The following is an 18377-nucleotide window of genomic DNA, read 5'->3' on the forward strand; positions in this document are numbered from 1 at the left end:
GCCTCTGCAGCGGGCGCGTGGGGGGAGCCCCGGCTGCTGTCTCTGTCCCGCGAGGGTGCGACAGACCGCGCGTGGGGCCCGGCCAGGGGGCAGCAGCGTGGGCGTGGAGCCGGCTGGTGCCCGGAGGGGCGGAGGGAGCTGCCCAACCTGCCTGGGAGCGCTCCGCTCCCTCCCCGTTCATTGGCAGGCTCCCCTCGCCGTGCTTCCTGCTCCGGCCGCCGCGCCGCCAGCCGCAGCCGCCCCTTCCTCCGGGCCGCGGGGAGGTTGCTGAGAGCCGGGACGGTGCTGCCGGCCGGGCTGTGCCCCAGGAGCGAGCGGGCCGTGGCGCGCTGCGAGCGGCGGAGAAAGGTGAGCGAGTCTCGGGGCCGCCGCTCTGCGGGGCTGGCCCGCCCCGCCCCGGCTTGCCCTTCCCCGGCGGCGGGAGCGCATCCCTGCGGGGAGTGCCTCGCTCCCGGGCCGGGCTCCTGCTTGGCTCGCTCCTCGCTGCACCCAGTGCCTGGGCTCGAACGTGCGCGAGGAGAGCAGCCTGGCCATGGAGGGAAGGGGGCTAGTTCCCCTCCCCCAGGGAGCCCCGTTGGATACGGTCCCTCGCAGAGTCAGCTGCCATGTAGCTAAGCCCTGCTCCTCAGAGCTGGCAAAGGGTTTCCCGGCTCTTACACCCTGTCTCTCTGGTAGGGAGTTTCTTCGCCCACCAGTGAAACGCAGCCACATCTTGGGGGGTGGGGGCGCATTTAAATGCGCGGCCAGCCATACTGAGGTGCCGCCCACTGATTGGTGCAGGGATCGGTGAGAAGTAAGAGAAGGAAGCGAAGTACCACAAGGCTACTCTGGAAAAGTGTCACCGTCTGATTCTGGTCCAGAAGGGGATTTGGGGAGGGGCTTTATCCTTTCTCCTGGGCCTGCCTCTGGTCTTTGGAAAAAAGCCACCCAGAGGCTGGATTATAGCACCTGGAGTGGAGACTTGGCCAGGGGAAGGAGTGGTTGGAAAAATAAACTTGCTCAGTCATGGTAGTTGTCAGATGAGGGTAACTGCCGCATTGTGAATGTTTCACCATTTATTTTTATCTAGGGCTTGTCTATACCGGCAATTTACAGCGCTGCAACTTTCTCTCTCAGGGGTGTGAAAAAACACCCTCCTGAGCGCAGCAAGTTTCAGCGCTGTAAAGCAGCAGTGTAGACAGTGCACCAGGGCTGGGAGCTGCGCCCCTTGTGGAGGTGTTTTGTTTCCAAAGCTCTGGGTCACTGCGCCATGACCACACTGCGCCATGACCACGCAAGCCACGACCACGCAAGCCACGTTAAGGTGCTGCTGGTGTAGACTAGCCCTTGGAACCTCTCAGAACCTCTGCTTAGACTGGTGAGGGTGTATGTGTGGGCACATTTTTATATATATTATATACATTTTTGTGTATTTATATATAATATCCACTCCTGATCAGGGAAGGAAAACTAATAATGGGTGACATTAAGAAGGTTGTGATGTTTAATGCCTATTTTTCTTTAGTCTTTACTTAAAAATGTTAGTGGTGACCAGATACTCAACATAATTAATATTAACATAGGGGAGAAACAGATTTCAGAGCAGGGTAAATAATATTTAGCTAAATTAGATGTATTCAGGGTAGCAGGGCCTAATGAAATTCATCCTAGGGTACTTAGGGAACTAGCTGGAGCAATCTCAGAACCATTAGTGTTTGTCTTTGAGAACTCATAGAGCAGACAGATGAGGTCACAGAGTATTGGAGAAGGGCAAACATCCTACCTATCTTTAGAAAGGAGGATAAAGGGAACCTGAGTAATTATAAACCAGTCAGCCTACATTTGATACCTGGAAAGATACTGGAACAAATTACTGAACAATCAACTTTTAACCATCTAGACAACAATAAGTAATAGCCAGCATGGATTTGTCAAGAACAAATCATGCCTAACCAACTTAATTTCCTTCTTTGACAGGGGTACTGGCCTAATGGATTGGGGAAGCAGTAGATGTGATAGATCTTAATTTTAGTAAGGCTTTTGACACAGTGTTATATGACATGCCCATAAGCAAACTAGGAGAATGTGGTCTCTATGAAATTACTATAAGGTGGGTGCATAACTGGTTGAAAGATCATACTCAAAAAGTAGTTATAAATGGTTCTCTGTGAAACAGAGAGGGTTTTTCTAGTGGGGCCCTACAGGGGTCTGTCCTGAACTATTCAGTATTTTCAGTAATGACTTAGAAAGGAGAGTATGCTTATAAAATTTGCAGATTACATTAAGCTGTGAGGGGTTGCAAGAATTTTGAAGGAGGGAACTAGAATTCAAAATAACCGTGACAAATTGGAGAATTGATCCGAACTCAACAAGATGAAATTAAATAAAGACAAGTGCCAAACTACAAAGAAGAAGAGATTAGGGATCCTGCCCTAACCTAACATTGTTGCATGGATTCTAAATATCCACTGTTCTGTTACGAAGGACTTCCTACTTTTAAAATTTCTCCCACTTGATAAGGCACTCCCCCAAAAGCATGTGAAATCAGTTGTCGAGCACAGTGTTTCTCAACAACCGGTCCCTGAGATCTCTCTGACACACTTTAAGAAGGCAGCAAGTCCCTGCTATCAAAAAGGTTGAGAAACACTGGTAAACCGTTGAGCTGAGTTGAGTTGTTGACATCATGCAAGATGCCTAGACAAAGAAGTAAACAATTGGGAGCCACACTGGCCTTTGCTTACACTAGAAACCCAGGACAATTCAGAGATTCGAAGGCCTATTCCTATCTTTAACTCCGCTTGATCATGGGATGGGTCCTTTTCACTTGGGGCTAGTCTACACTGGCAATGCTAAAGCGCTGCTGCGGGAGCGCTTTAACGTGGCTTGCGTAGTTGCTGGGAGAGAGCTCTTCCAGTGCTCTAAAAAACCCACTTCCACGAGAGGTGTAGTGACCAGCGCTGGGAGCATGGCTCCCAGGGCTGGTGCACTGTTTACACTGGCGCTTTACAGCACTGAAACTTGTGCTCCGGGGGGTATTTTTTCACACCCCTGAGCAAGAAAGTTGCAGCGCTGTAAATTGCCAGTATAGACAACCCCTTAAATTAACAACAGTTTGCTTAGCAGAAGGTGTAAAGAGGGAACATGCAGTGGTTGTAATGTTAATGCTTCTCTAAGAAGAGAACTTCCCTGGGTGACTCCAATCGAATGCCATGTGAAGTGGCATTAGAAGAGAGAGACTGCGGTATCATTTTGGTGCTTTTTTCCCCCATTTCTAGACATCCCTTTTACTCTCCTAACATTGTTTTATGTGGCATTTTTGTGGACTTGAGGCATTGTGAGATTCCATTTTAGATGGTGATATTAAAAGGGACATTAAAAGTAAAAATCATACTGTATAAAACTTTCCAATTCCCTGCTACTAGTCACACCCTAGGTTATTAAAACTGAAAACATAAAAAATCCGATTTACGGGGATTATTTATGGTGGATTTTTGAGTTTTATTGCATGTGCAATTAAGCTATTCAGTCTTGCTTTCACTCATAGTCAATTTCACTTTCAGGTTCTCAATGTTGCAAACAAAACAAAGGGAGTATTTATTTAAAACAACAGTTGCTGTTGGATTTTCTAAATCAGTTGTGAAAACACTTTTATTGGCTGTTAATTTTTGAAATGTATATGTAATTCTGAAACTTCAAAACTTTATTTTGAGCCATAAACCTCTGTAGGTTCTGCTATCTGTCAAGTAAAGGGAGGACAATATCCTTAAAGCAATTAGTTCTACTTTTGGCATCTCAGAAGGTATTAAATTAAAGGAGAAAATAAATATTCCATGATTTTAAAGTAATAGAGTAGCAGTAACAAAGAAAGAAGGAATAGTAAGTTTCAGTGTTTCCTGGCTATTTTGATAAACTATTTGTGGCTTAAGTTCTCCCTTTTATCATGGCTCTGAGCCCGTGAATCACAGAGGGGTTTCATATGATGCTTGCATCAGAATGATCAAAATGTTAAGCAGTTAAATCTGCTATGCTCTCTAAATGTTACCCATTCATTTCCTGTGGACTTTAAAAAGAGGTAATTTGATAGTTTGAACAATTATTGACTCAATGACATCACAACATCTGATAGATTCTTTTTTTTTCTTTTTTATGATGACTGCCATCTTGGATCAAACCAGTGACCCTCTTAGAGACAAACACTCTGTACAGTGGCTATTTCCAGATGCTTTAGAGCAGTGTTTCTCAAATAGGGGTATTCATACCCCTGGGGATACACAGAGATCTTGCAGAGGGTACATCAACTCATCTAGATATTTGCCTAGTTTTACAATGGACTACATAAAAAGCACTAGCGAAGTCAGTACAAACTAAAATTTCACACAGGCAGGACTTGTTTGAAGTGCTCTATATACTATACACTGAAATGTAAGTACAATACTTATATTCCAATTGATTTATTTTATAATTATCTGGTAAAAATGAGAAAGTCAGCAATTTTTTGGTAATAGTGTGCTGTGACCCTTGTATTTTTATGTCTGATTTTGTAAGTAAGTAGTTTTTAAGGGAGGTGAAACTTGGGGTTCTCAAGACAAATCAGATTCCTGCTATGTGTTTTCTCAGTGTTTTCCTGTATATGTTTATGCAGGTAACTGGACACATTAATCTCATGATAATACCTGTATGATGGGGAAAATATGATTCTCCCACACAGCTCAGGGGTTTCGCTGCTTCCACCACACTTGTGTGGTGTTAGCTGCTTTACTTTCCCCAGAATGCCATTTGTCCCAAGTAATCCACAGGAGGTCAGAGCTGCTCCTCTCCACTGGAACTGCCCTCTCCTGCAATTGTCTGAATGGACTCACCTGCCCACAAGGACTTTTCCTCCCTCACTGTGGAATGGAGGGGTACATCTCACGTAGGAAGTAACCATTTCCCATGGGTTTTATTTACACAGAGGTAGCTTCAGCAGGGCATATTCAGCAGTATGCTCAAGTGCCGGATTCCCAGGTGGAAACCAAGAACTGAGGCTGAAGTGAATAAAGGAAGTGTAATGACATGATGACTATCGCTGTGATTCACTAGCTACCTTCTGCATGTTTTGCACTAGTGCAAGTCCCTTTCAGTTTGTCCAGAGATTGGAGCCATCCCTTTTGTCAACTACAGTCATGCACTCCATATAGCCTTCCATCGGAGTTATTTCAAAGGCCCTGTCCTTGCAGTCCGGCACTCTTGTTAGAGAGGAACAGAGCTGGTGAGCATGGTTTGTCTGGATGCTTCTCGCTGTCTCCTGGCCCCTGCTTCACAGTTGTCTGCCGTTCCACAGCCATGTAGAGCCTTAGTTGCCCAGTGTACTCTGTGGGTTTGTGCCCACTTGATAGGTGGATTACTGAGAATATCTGTAAATGGAGGAACATGCACACCCCTTTCACTTTCTGTCTGTGCTGCTACTTTCTCTACTGTACTGCTTGCTATGCTGCTTAGTTGTGTAGACCCCTGTAGGGATGGTCTGCACAGATGGCGAATTGGGTCCATCCACACTGCACCTGTCTCGGATGCTAAGTCAATGTTTTAAGTAGGGTTGTGGCAGCAAAGTGGCATGAATTGACCTTCAGGTATCAGAGAACTTGGCTCTAAATATCTTATCATGGATTGTTAGATGAAGTTAATTTTTTCATAATTTCAAAAGCATGCTTTGAGTGTTGGCCTGTTTTGTCCAAAATCAAATAATAATGAAACTCCATATTCCACACTTTTCCAATAGATTCTGCAGATTACTAAGCGTGGTGGGGAAGGGGAGAAATTATTCCATGGGTGTTCGCATACCTTTCCTTCCTTCAGTCTTTGTTCAGTATCCTCATCTGTGCTTGCTGTTTGAGCTCAGCCAGACTTTCCAAGACACTTGGAAATTGTGCCTGCAAGCCAAGATCTTCAGCTTTCCTTTTAGGATTTTGAGTCAGTCTTCCCTCAGGGGCCTTTCACAATACATTTTACTTTGTCTTTGATTGCAGTGTTAGTCTAGAGTTAATATATCTGCTAAATAACATTAATCTGTCATTGTCGTGTCAAACAGGAGGCTCAGTATACAACAGGAAATAGGAATTACACAACTGCCTATTTTTAATTATTTTGAGACTTAACTCCTAAAAGTACATTGTATAAGAAATGAAGCTAAGGCATGCATTGATTTCTTTGAGTAACATGGACTCTAAAATAAAGCATCTTTTGAAAAAGCATCTCTAGGTCAACAAAATAGAAGACCCCAAACCCACAGTTAACAGTAGGACAGTCGTTATATAATGTACCTAATGTGAATTGATGCAGCTTTTGTTTTGCACATTCTGTGGAGGACCTTTAAGGAAGAAGATTCCTTCATGTAAATTGTGACTTGCTTACCCATGAATCAAAAAACTACTTTCATAGCAATTTCAATAACTATATGTTGTACCACCACGCATCTACATTGTACAAATTAGTATCTATATAATCATGTTTGTAACATTTACTAGGCTGCTTGCTTAGCTGTGTAACAAACTGTTTCCAATATGCAGTGCTATCTAGGTACTTTAAGCAGGCGTAAACAGCGATAAGAGTTTAACAGACTCCTGCCCATCCGATGAGTAAAACTACATCTCTATTTCTATTTTCAAGTTGGAAGTTTTGCTGCCTGTTAACCGAAAGGGTTCTTTCTCCCACATTCTCTGTTGGGAATGCTTACTTAAACCATGTGTCCTCCTTTGTTCTAAAAATAATAACTTCCTAGTAAAAGAATGTTATTTTACTTTTTGATGAATCTTCTGGCTTTTAGTAGTTTTGGATCCTGTTCTTGTAACTTTCAAAACTTTAAAGTGATCCCCTTCAGATCTATCTACTTAGCCTGTAAGCTTTTGGGGAGAAGACTGTCTTCATGTGGTAAGATTTTTGTTTTGTTTTTTGATAGCATCTTCCACAACAGGGCCTCGATCCTGATTTGGGATCTGGAGTACTAACTTAATATAAACACTAAACTCTCAGACAAGTATAGAACAACATTTCCATGAATATTAATTGTTTAAATCCAAGCAACCTTTTATGGAGTTTCCAGAGAGACAAACCCATTAACGATGCAGTTCTTATGGTAAAATCAGCACTTCTGGAGAGAACCATATATAAGCAATGGGCTATCAAATTGGTGCATTGTAACAATCAATCAAATCCTTTGAAATCCCTTTTGAGCTTTCTAGTCATTCCACATGGGAAGGTGCATGTTGAATTTACGGTTCCTTCATTTTAACAGTGTGGCTGCCTTAGGCTTCTGGCTTGAAAAATGACTTGCCTCTTCTACCTCAAACTGCCAAACCCCCCAACTTAGTGACACTTTATGAAATAATTGGAATGAATGTTGCAATATGCTTTGCGCTATCTAATGTCATATTGTATAATCTTTCAGTGTTTGCAAGTAAGCAAACGAGTAGGCATATAACTAAAGACAGAGAATAAGTTAAAAATGAAAGTTTCATTTTGCTTATAATTTGAGGTGATCTTAAGATAGATTTCAAATGTATATAAAGAACAAATATTTCATTTAACTAATGTGTCAGTGTGAATCATCCCTCTCTTGCCACCTCTTATCTTTGTCACAGATGAGAGATTTTTTGTCTTTTTCTAAATGCTATGTAAAAGGAGTAAAGGCTTCCCACGGCTTTGCTGGAGCCTCCCTTGAGAAGGGCTGACAGATAGCATTCCAATACATAGTGACACGGGGGGGGGGGGGAAGGGGGCGGCTGAGAAAACCTGGATTTGTGCTGGAAATGGCCCAACTTGATTATCATACACATTGTAAGGAGAGTGATCACTTTAGATAAGCTATTAGCAGCAGGAGAGTGGGGTGGGAGGAGGTATTTTTTCATTCTTTGTGTGTATATAAAAAGATCTTCTACACTTTTCACAGTATGCATCCGATGAAGTGAGCTGTAGCTCACGAAAGCTTATGCTCAAATAAATTGGTTAGTCTCTAAGGTGCCACAAGTACTCCTTTTCTTTTTACACATTCCCATATGTCCCTTCACTTCATGCACTGGCTAAATTGTCACTGTATCTGTCTCTCTCTTTTGGCCCCTATCTCTTTGTTGTTTTTGTCATCTTCTGTGTTTCATTTTTATAAAGTTTTTTTCCCCTTTTGCTCCTCCTTCCCTGACGGCTTCCACTCCGTGTAGCTACACCAGGGGTGGGCAAACTACGGCCCAGGGGCCGCATCCAGCCCTCTAGATGTTTTAATCCAGCCCTTGAGCTCCTGCCGGGGAGCAGGGTCAGGGGCTTGCCTCACTCTGCGCAGCTCCCAGAAGCAGTGGCATGTCCCCCTTCTGGCTCTTATGTGTAAGGGCAGCCAGGGGGCTCTGCGTGCTGCCCCCGCAGCTCCCATTGGCCAGGAACCATGGCCAATGGGAGCTGCAGGGGTGGTGCCTGCGGACAGGGCAGTGCACAGAGCCGCCTGGCCGAAGCTTCGCGTAGGAGCCAGAGGGGAGACATGCCGCTGCTTCTGGGAGCTGCTTGAGGTAAGTACCACCCAGAGCCTACACCCTGACCTCCTCCTGCGCCCCAACCCCCTACCCCAGTCCTGATCCCCCTCCCACCCTCTGAATCCCTCGGTCCCAACCTGGAGTACCCTCCCACAACCCAAACTCCTCGTTTTTGGCCCCACCCCAGAGCTTTCACCCCCTCCCGCACCCCAACCTCTAATTTTGTGACCATTTATGGCCTGCCATACAAATTCCATACACAGATGTGGCCTACAGGCCAAAAAGTTTGCCCATCCCTGAGCTACACAGTGCCTGTGGTGGCCCCCTGGGTCTGTGCTGTAGATTTTCTTGATCCTATGCCAAATGCAGTGAAACCAGTGGGGAGAGATGCTTTAGCTGGCTGACTTCTGTGTGACGATGCCACGGTCCCCCTGCACATGAAGTGCTCCCATTGCCAGCTGGCTGTATTTAAGGCTTTGTTGTTCCAATTAAGCCACACCTGGTTTTTTTACAGCTGGGAGGGAAGGCAGGTGTCTTTCAAGAAACCACACTATTTCCTGTTGCGGCAATGACAGGACAGATATCAGGTTATACAATTTTATCTCGCATTGCTTCTGTCCTGCTTGCCATTCAAACCCTAAAGTAGTCTGGCACTTTGTGCATTCTCCCACCCCTCTTGAGGTTGGGGAAAGAAAAAAGAAAAGGCGTTGCTTAATTGGAACAACAAAACCTTAAACATTGTGCCAACTATTTTAAAAGCAGGCTCGACTAGGGCATTGTAATACTGGTAAGCAGTAAAATCAATTTCTCTGCTGTTCACTTGCTGCTGACGTCCTCTTTCACCCTCTCTGTGATTTGGTTTACTTCCATCCGTAGATCTGCTGGGAATTTCCACCATCATTAAATACTTAATAAGGTAGACACTGGGAATTGGATCCCATTGGGATAGCAAGTTAACTAGTTGGTCTCTTTATTAAAAACACACCTATTCAGAGAATGTACAAAAAATTAATAGAAAATCCATCCCATTCAAATTGGGGCAATTGTTATACTTATAAGAAGCACATGGGATCTTTATAGGGGAGAAGGCAGCACACCGCATTTATTGAGAATACAACAGTTAGTATATGCTTTTCAATCACACGCACACACAGTCCTGCCAGTTGATGTGTATAGTTACCAGTCCAGAATCTGGATCAATCTAGTGGCTAGCCAGATTGGTCACAGAGGGGAGCGGGGCTCTGTTGGTCGCGATCCGATGCTCCTGGAGTGTGGCAAGACGAACCCAAAGTCCCATGGCCAAGCACCCTTATAGTCTTTTTTCTCCGTTGAAGTCTATGGATTTTGCTGTGTCACTTTGTGACTGCAAAAAGAAAAGGAGTACTTGTAGCACCTTAGAGACTAACAAATTTATTTGAGCATAAGCTTTCGTGAGCTACAGCTCACTTCATCGGATGCATTCAGTGGAAACCTGATTGCTTTTTCGTTGTTCTTAAGATCCAAGGATTTGGGTCTGTGTTCACCTATGCAAATTGGTGAGGATTTTTATCAAGCCTTCCCCAGGAAAGGAGGTGTAGGGTTTGGGAGGATTTTGGGGGGAAAGATGTTTCCAAGCGGGCTCTTTCTCTGTTATATATTTGTTAGACGCTTGGTGGTGGCAGCAATAAAGTCCAGGGGCAAAAGGTAAAATAGTTTGTACCTTGGGGAAGTTTTAATCTAAGCTGGTAAAAATAAGATTAGGGGGTTTTTCATGCAGGTCCCCACATCTGTACCCTAGAGTTCAGAGTGGGGAAGGAACCTTGACATGGTTACTTCTTAATTGGTGTATCTTGTGATGTAAACATTCCAATACACCTCTGAGAGGGTCATCCTGTCCTGGTTCTGATTTAATTGATTGTCCTGTCTTTAGGGGTGCCAGCCTTCACCTCAGGGTCGTTAATCTTCCCTTCCTTCATTATGGATGTGCGTTGATGATTCTCTGGTGTTGTTAAGTCTCTTCACTCCTTCTTCCTTGACCATCTGGCTATAACAATGGCCTTCACACCCTATCTTTTCCTGATGCATACATTCCTCATTCACACAGTCTTTTACAGAGACCTTTGAGAATACAAATAGTGTCAGTTTATTTTGAATCTCCTTTACATAGACACAATACAAGATCCTGTTTGTCTTACTAAACCTTAAAACAAAGAAATGTATATTTAACTAGAGTGCCTAATTTGTAATACATACAGGAAACCATAGCAGACATTATAACTTATCCTAAAACAAAAGAGTGACCATAATCCAGTCATAAGGATTGTTCAGGTCTGTTCCTGTCTTAATATCAGTACAGACACTGGCAGTCTGTCAGATGCATTTCTACCAATGTCCCAGAGGGTCATTCCTTTCTGCTATTCAAATAGGATGGCTGGTAAAATGAAATCAAGACATATATTAGTACCTCTATTCTTGTAGTACAATTATAAAACCTACTCCTACACAGTGTCCCAAAACTCTGTTTGCTATCCTTACCCACTGCATCAGGCTCACTTCTGTTTGTGAAATTCCAGCACCACACAGCATCTTAGATGTAGCTTCTTTCAGAGAAGATACTTTATTCTGTGATTGTTGTCTTTGATTTGATTCTCGAGTTATTTGGTCCAAGTAGTATAATGGATGTTCAGGCTGTAGAAAATTTACTATTCTGTCTATTACAGTATGCCTTGAGATTCCAATTGAGACTGGGGCTCTGTTGTGCTAGACCTCATATGGGCATTAAGAACAGACCCTATCTTGTGAAGTACACTGAGAGCTGTAGTTATGGGCAGCTGTTTTTCCCCACATAATGTGATCATTTCTCTTTGCTCCTAGATTTATCAAAATATTCCATTTTATAGAAACAGCACTGGGTGCCAAAATGAAGTAATTCCTATCTGGTTTGGCATGACATAATAGTTAAGTATCTTACAACTATGAGATTGTTATACTTCCAGACTACAGACCAAGCGTTAGCAGTGTGTGGTCTGAACCTGCATACCTTACGAATTAAATGTGCGCATTTAAGTCAATTGACGTTTTACCTCAATGCTTAAGAACTTCAGGATTGTCCCTAAAATAATCACATCTGATTTAATAGCTTTTTTCCTCCACTTCCAAAAGAAAGAGGTTCATATTTAATGCTGAACCTAACTCCCCAATTATTTTGGCTACTACATGATCTTTGGTAAGATCACTAGCTATTTAGAGATCCTTGAAATGTCAAGACACAACATTGTTGACTGAAGAACTGCAATGTGATGAAACAGATTATTCTAACTGCTGCATTTAAATGCTGAGAACAAATCTCTGGGATTAAAAATTAAATAACAATCCAAATAGAAAGCTGATACCTGTAGTGTAATGTTGGTTGAGGCACAGGAAATTCAGTTTCTTTCTCAAAAGGAGAGCTGACACCTTAAATCTGAGGTTGATTAAAGCAAAGGAAGTGCATCTCCTGTCCAACCTGAATGCATGAGAAAGACAGAACTTTCAGAACTGTAAAGTGGGTTCTATTTATTTATTCGAAGTTGTGTAGTTCAACAATGGATTGGAAAGTTATAAAACTTTCCAGCAGGCAACTTCCAGTATCAGGAAAACATTGGTTCTAATTTAGAGAATGCAGGTATCTTCTGGGGGGTGGAGAAAGATATATTAGTAAAATATTTATTTAGCTGCGATACTATAACAATTGTCTTTCTTCCGGGTCAACTTTTTGTGTTCTTTGTTTTTGTGCATTTAAGGGGGAAAACAATGTTTCATTCACTTATTTTGTTGTTTTGGTCTTTTAAAATAAGATGATGTGAAGTGTGAGGAATGCATTCAAAGGAGCAGATCTAATATGTAATGAATAGCCCCATTTAGAGCAATTTAATCTTTTTTTCAAATGAAAAGTCATGCCTTTCTGGTATGTAATCTACATTTTACGTCTGTCAAATAATCTCACACAGATTACTAGAACTAAGGAATTAATTCACTGATCAACACATTCTTTCCGTCATGATAGTGGATTAGTATGTGTATATTAACTTCCCTATGACATTAGTAATTTGTCTATTTGTGATGGCTGTGTTTTCCAGTGAAATAAACAAGCAACTATTTAATTTTTTTATGGATTTAATGATAACTAAATTAAAAACTCAAAGCTAATTTTGAGTGCTAAAACTATACATGAAACGATATGACACTTTAAAAAAGCATTTTTTAAAGTCACTAAACTAAGCATGTTTTTCAAAATTCTCAAATGAGGCTTTCATATACCAAGAGGTATCCTAAGGCAGCTCTTCACATCTGACCTAGGCAAGATGTTTAAATTCTGTCATTGTTCTGCTTTTCTCCTCATGCCTGCAAATAATACATAGTGTAGCTCCATTCCCTGCCCTTTATGCAAATGCCAAACCTGCTCCACCAGAATCTACAACTTGCAAGAAAGGAAGCTTTAAATGTATCATTATGCAAGCACATGAGAAGAGCAGAATATCAGGAAGAAACACTACTCTATATTTTCTCCTGATGAAAGGAGCTGTAGTAGTCAGTGTCACCAAGAAAAGAATCTGAAATTATACTAGCTTGGACAAATTTTAAAATGAAGGCCTAAGTCAGCCTACTGCATTGGGGACTAGACTGATCACCAACTGGGATGAGATACCAAAAAAATCTATCCCTTTCCTCCCTCTGCCAGTGGAGTAGCATTGCCCAGTTAGCATCCAACATTAGCCACTGCCAGGGAGGGGTTAACTGACTAGGTAGACAATGGCTTCTTCCAGTATGGTGGTTATTGTGGCTCTTTATTATCTCATCAGGCTTTTATGCAGTATTCCACACTGAAATCGAGTGAAATTTGTCTTAAAAACTGATGGCACGGTATGGCCTTGTGATCTTCAGGTTACAAATCCAGGAGAGAATGCTTTCCTTGCTGGGGATACTCCAATTCTTATTTACCCTAACTGAGCTATTGTAGAACCATAGCTGTTCTTGGTTCCAGTGAATGTCTGACCTACTCATAAAATTGTCTTCGCAAAGTAGTATGTAATGTGACTTATTTATTTTAATTTTACAGACTTCCACAGTCTTTTGAAATGGTCGGGCTAGGAAACAGCCGTCGAGGGATGAAATCTCCACCTCTTCTAATAGCTGCGCTTGTGGCTTGTATGATCGTTTTGGGTTTCAATTACTGGATTGCAAGTTCTCGCAATGTTGATCTACAGGTAGTATTCTTGTATTCCTTCCTGTATATTCAAATAGATATGGCTGCTAAAGGCATTTATTCTTGTGGACTGTATGAAAACAAACCAAAAACAGGACAAAACTTTGAGTTTGCTTTGTAAATCTCCACTCCTAATAGTTTCCCAGCAAAGGGGTGAAGAGAAGTATCTGAAAGGCATTGCACTTGCACTATCCCCATTGAGGTAATTTTGCAGCTTTATACTGCTACTATCGCTCCATGAAAAACTTCCCTTGTTATTAAATATTCAAGTGTGGTGTTTGGTTGTGGATTGTTTTTGTTGTTGTTGTTGTTCTTTCAGTACATCACCACTGAAACACCACATTTTTGTTCTTCATCAGCTATTGCCAACCTTTTTGTCTCCCAAAATTTTCCTTGCCTGCTCCTGCATTTGGGCTTAACAACTGCCCTTGATGCTCAGGACCTTATAGAGTTACATAAAGAGGCAAGCAGCAGTTGATATCGGGCAAGCTAAAATGCAAAGTAACTTTCCCAGATTTTATTTCTATCAGACATAAGAAAACCTCTTTTTACTTTTTCAGAGGGATGTTTAAAAATGACACTTTGACAGTTTCCAAGGCAATGATGTTTTCTTAAGGAAGATTTTGACTGAGAAGCCTAAATTAGATTTCTCAGATTTACCTAATCTTGATGTGTGGAAATGCAGTGCAGAACAAATTACTGCAGTTATGCAAGACAGAATGAATGAATGCTTGGGGGCCATGTGGTCCTTGTTAGCTGAGCTGGGGCATTTTATAATGCTCATCAGACCCCACAATCTAACTGAGATTCAATGGGGCTCCATGTATGTGGTCTTAATTTCCTTTATAGACCTTGCTGAGGACTGGTGTCTTTGGCTGTTTTGCTGAGACGATGAATGTTCGCTCTTAAACTAGCTAATGAGGTTCTGCAGGGAGTCTGGCCACATGGATCTAATTGCAAGACTGATGTCTCTAAGCCAAGCTGCTCTTGAGTTATGACATTCTTCCTTCTTAACGTTGAAGTGAAATACCTCTGTGTTGTTTTTCCATTAACACCTTATCTGATTACTGTCACAGCTGCAGGATAACTGCACTTGTATCCCCCATTCCATGCTCCACTCCAGGAGTTCCCACTCAGGTCTCAGATCTCCAGCCATCACCTGTGTCTAGGTGAGCACCCTGTCCCGCTCCCTTCTGACTAGGAGTGTTCCAAGGTTGCACGGCCCCTTGCCATATGCTATGATATCCCCAGCCAGCCACTGTGCCTAGAGGCCAATGCCTGTGCTTTGCTTTCTCTCTGCGGGCTCTGAACAGTGTATTTCCAGCAGTTACCAGTTATCACATGACTCTTTCTAAGCAAGCACATGTATCCATAAGGTGAAAACGTTACAGAGAAAACACACACAAAATTCCACAAAAGTTCCTATACACATGCTAAAAGCAGAGGTCACCCATCAATCTTATGGGACCCTAGTAGGTCAAAGTCTTTCCAACCCTTCTGCAAGGGTTAGGGTCCTTAGACAGAAGGTCTTGTTTCAGTTTAAATACAGCCTTTTTAAGCCAAAATCCTTTTCTTTGTTTTCCTACTCTCTGGAAACTCAGTTTGAAGCAGTATATGCAAGGCGGGTAGTACCTCTCTGGAGATATTTATAATGAGAGTGATTCACTGTGATCACCCCCATTGTTTTAGTTCTTGTAGGAGCTATGGTAACCCTTCCCGTGGAGTAGAACACAATCATACATACAAGCCCTGGCCCACAATGATACATAAATTTAATACAAGATGTTTCCCCAAGATACTATATGTAAGGACAATATCAGTCACAATTAACCCCACGTTTTCTTCTAAAAATGTCTCCCCTGGCAGAACAGCACACCAGAACTATGCTGGGTGGATTGGTTCATTTCTGGTGAAGTTGGGAGAGGAATGGTCAAACTGGGCTTGTAACAGAAAACTCGCCACAACCTTGTCTATGGAACATATGCTCGATCTTCAGAGTTTACTGAATTTTAACTGGATTGACAGCTCTAGAAACCAAAGTCCTCTTTTCCTGCAGAACTGGTACCATGCTGTGTCATGACTTAATGTCCGGATACATTTTTCACCACTGCTCTTCCAGTGTGTCTTAGCCCTTCTCTGAGGGCAGAATTTCATATCTTATAGGGTTAGTTCAGCTTCTATGCTCCTTCAGTCCCTGGCCTCTCTCTGGGAGTGGTTACCTATCCATTAAGACCTGGGTTGAGACCATTTAAGTCATGACACAGGCCACAAAGCTGGTTACAGATAGTGAATCAAAAGTCATTACCATCCTGGTCACACTTGATTCAGTAACCTAGAGGTGAGTTTGCCATTATTGATTGCCTACGCTGTGCAGTACCTTTCCCCAAAGGAAATGTAAAATTCTTTACTTCCATTAAACCATCCCAGTGCCTTGGCAGCAGTTTGAAAAGAAGCACCATTCAGATCTTATGGGCTGGGCTGTACTTAGTCTTTACCATTACATTTTAAACCACACTTTCTATTTACTCACCCAGTTTCTTGGCAGGATTAAGATGGAATGAGTTTTCTCTGCTCCTGCGGTTTAATCTTGAGCATTTTTCTCTGTTTTTCCATTCTCTCATCTCCTATGGTAATTGCGGTGTAGGAGCTTAACCCCAGCTGCAAAGGGTAGGCAAGTGGCTTCTTTAAACGTGGCTCTGTCTAGCAGGGCATACTGTGGAGTAACAAGGCTAGAACTCTGCCCTTGAAGACTCAGTAGATAAAATGATTTTGATATATCCTGTTAGATTCCAGATTGAGTATAAAGTTCAGTCTGAGGCCATAGATGTTTTCATATGCTTGACAAATGCTGTTGAAATTTGTACACCCTCCTCCCCCAAATCTCTACTGATTCTGGAAGTTACACAGCTTAGAAGGAAGTATATAAATGACTCTTAGAGAACAAGCAACAGAACATATAAGATGCCTCCAGAAAAATTGAATCACTTCTTAAAAAACAAACAAACCCAAAATCCCCAGACTTAAATTCCTTGACATTTTCTCTATATATGATGGTGATATTTCTTTTGATGAATCTTCCACTGGTTCTCAGTATGGTCTTGAAGTGAGCCAGAAGAAAGTGTTAAATTTCCCATATTTATAAAGTTGGGTTCTTCACAAATATGTATCTTTGCCCTGCATTCATACACCACCTGCTGTGGTCTTACCTGATTACACAAAATAAGAAAGTCAGGCTGGGGCAGTACTTGTATGGGGTGTGGGAGGTTGGGTGGCTCTTTCAGAAATATCTATTGGTCATCTGAGTGGTGGTATTCTTTCCTCTGAGACCTAAACCCGTTCTGACCACTTAATCATTAAAGACCCTATGGCACTTTTTGCAAGGGTGGGGGTTTTAACTCTGGTGTCCAGCCAACTTGTATATTTCAATCTCTACTGACACTCTTCATGCAGGTTTAGTTATAAGGTATATGTGGTATTTGCTCCCTGCCCTAAACTGTTCCATAAGGTTGCTGTGTGTGGTTAATCAGCTAGTGGGTTTCACTAGTGGATGAAGCGGCCTCTGAACAGAAATGGCATATTAGTTTGGAGACTACTTGTAGGCCATAGAGCTATCTTAAAGGTATTTTATATAGTGGCAATTCAAGAAACCTACGGACCTATATGCTGTAAAACACTAGCTTAAGCACTTTTATTTGGGTTGAAACATTTGGTTTTATTAATTATGCTAATAAAAGTATTTAAAGCTTTGCTTTGCCCTCAGTGTAAGTGTTGTCATTGTGCACACTTGGGTTCCCAAACAGACATAGAATTTAATTCTGCTCTGCCTGATTCTGGGACCAGAGCCTTTAAAACCCTTAAATGTAATCAGTGACTAATTGGAAATTCTTAAAAATCAATAACCACTCAATGGATTAGGCAACAACTTTGAGATGAGGGGCACTCTGTAAATGCAATATAAAAAGTAGCCAGTGAAGACGAAGGTAGTACACTGAAAATCCATAACAGGTGAATCAGATTTTCTCTCCACAGAAAGTTTGAAGTTAGATCATGCAAAGAAATACTCCTGGTAACATTAACTAATAGGAACCATCTATATTTATCTCTTGTTTATCGGCCTCCTTTCAGAGTCGGATTATGGAACTAGAAAGGAAAGTCCGAAGGGCGGCAGCAGAGAGAGGGGCTGTTGAACTAAAAAAGAACGAATTCCAAGGAGAACTAGAGAAGCAGCGTGAACAGATTGATAAAATCCAGTCCCTCCATGGTTTTCAGATGGAAAATGTCAATAAAGTGCACCAGGATGAGAAGGTAGGACCTCTTCAAGTTATGCTGTTGACCTTAGTCTGAAGCTTTCTCATGTGTGGGATTCTTACCACACTATTTTCTGTAACGAAATAGGATTATTTAAATCTTTCAGCTAATACAAAAGCAATCATGCAGACATCAGTACCAGTGGCAAAATGTGCAGTACTCAAAAAAAGGAATTCTAATACAGATCTCTAGTATTCAGAGTTGTAAAAGAAATGATGAATAATTTTTAATGGCGAAAATAATCCTTCCTGGGTGACAAAATGGGGGGCAATACATCAAAATCTGGTGTCTCATGGATGTGTTCCATGCAGTTATAATATAACAAATATAGCACATGATGCTGTTGTTAAATAGCACTTTAAAAGTGACAGGTG

At 42.0% G+C, this 18377-nt stretch overlaps 1 protein-coding gene across 1 annotated transcript in view; it reads left to right on the plus strand.

The window, feature by feature from the left end:
* The first annotated feature begins 225 nt into the window (after positions 1 to 225).
* GOLM1 (golgi membrane protein 1) overlaps positions 226 to 18377 on the plus strand; it is a 59200-nt gene continuing 41048 nt past the window's right edge. Inside the window, exons 1-3 of the mRNA XM_077817508.1 lie at positions 226 to 348; positions 13549 to 13696; positions 17821 to 18000. Of these exons, the coding sequence (XP_077673634.1) occupies positions 13568 to 13696; positions 17821 to 18000 (309 nt within the window). The 5' untranslated portion in view covers positions 226 to 348; positions 13549 to 13567. The remainder of the gene's footprint in view (positions 349 to 13548; positions 13697 to 17820; positions 18001 to 18377) is intronic.

This window comes from Eretmochelys imbricata, chromosome 5 (assembly GCF_965152235.1).
Source record: "Eretmochelys imbricata isolate rEreImb1 chromosome 5, rEreImb1.hap1, whole genome shotgun sequence".
Classification (NCBI taxonomy): domain Eukaryota; kingdom Metazoa; phylum Chordata; order Testudines; family Cheloniidae; genus Eretmochelys; species Eretmochelys imbricata.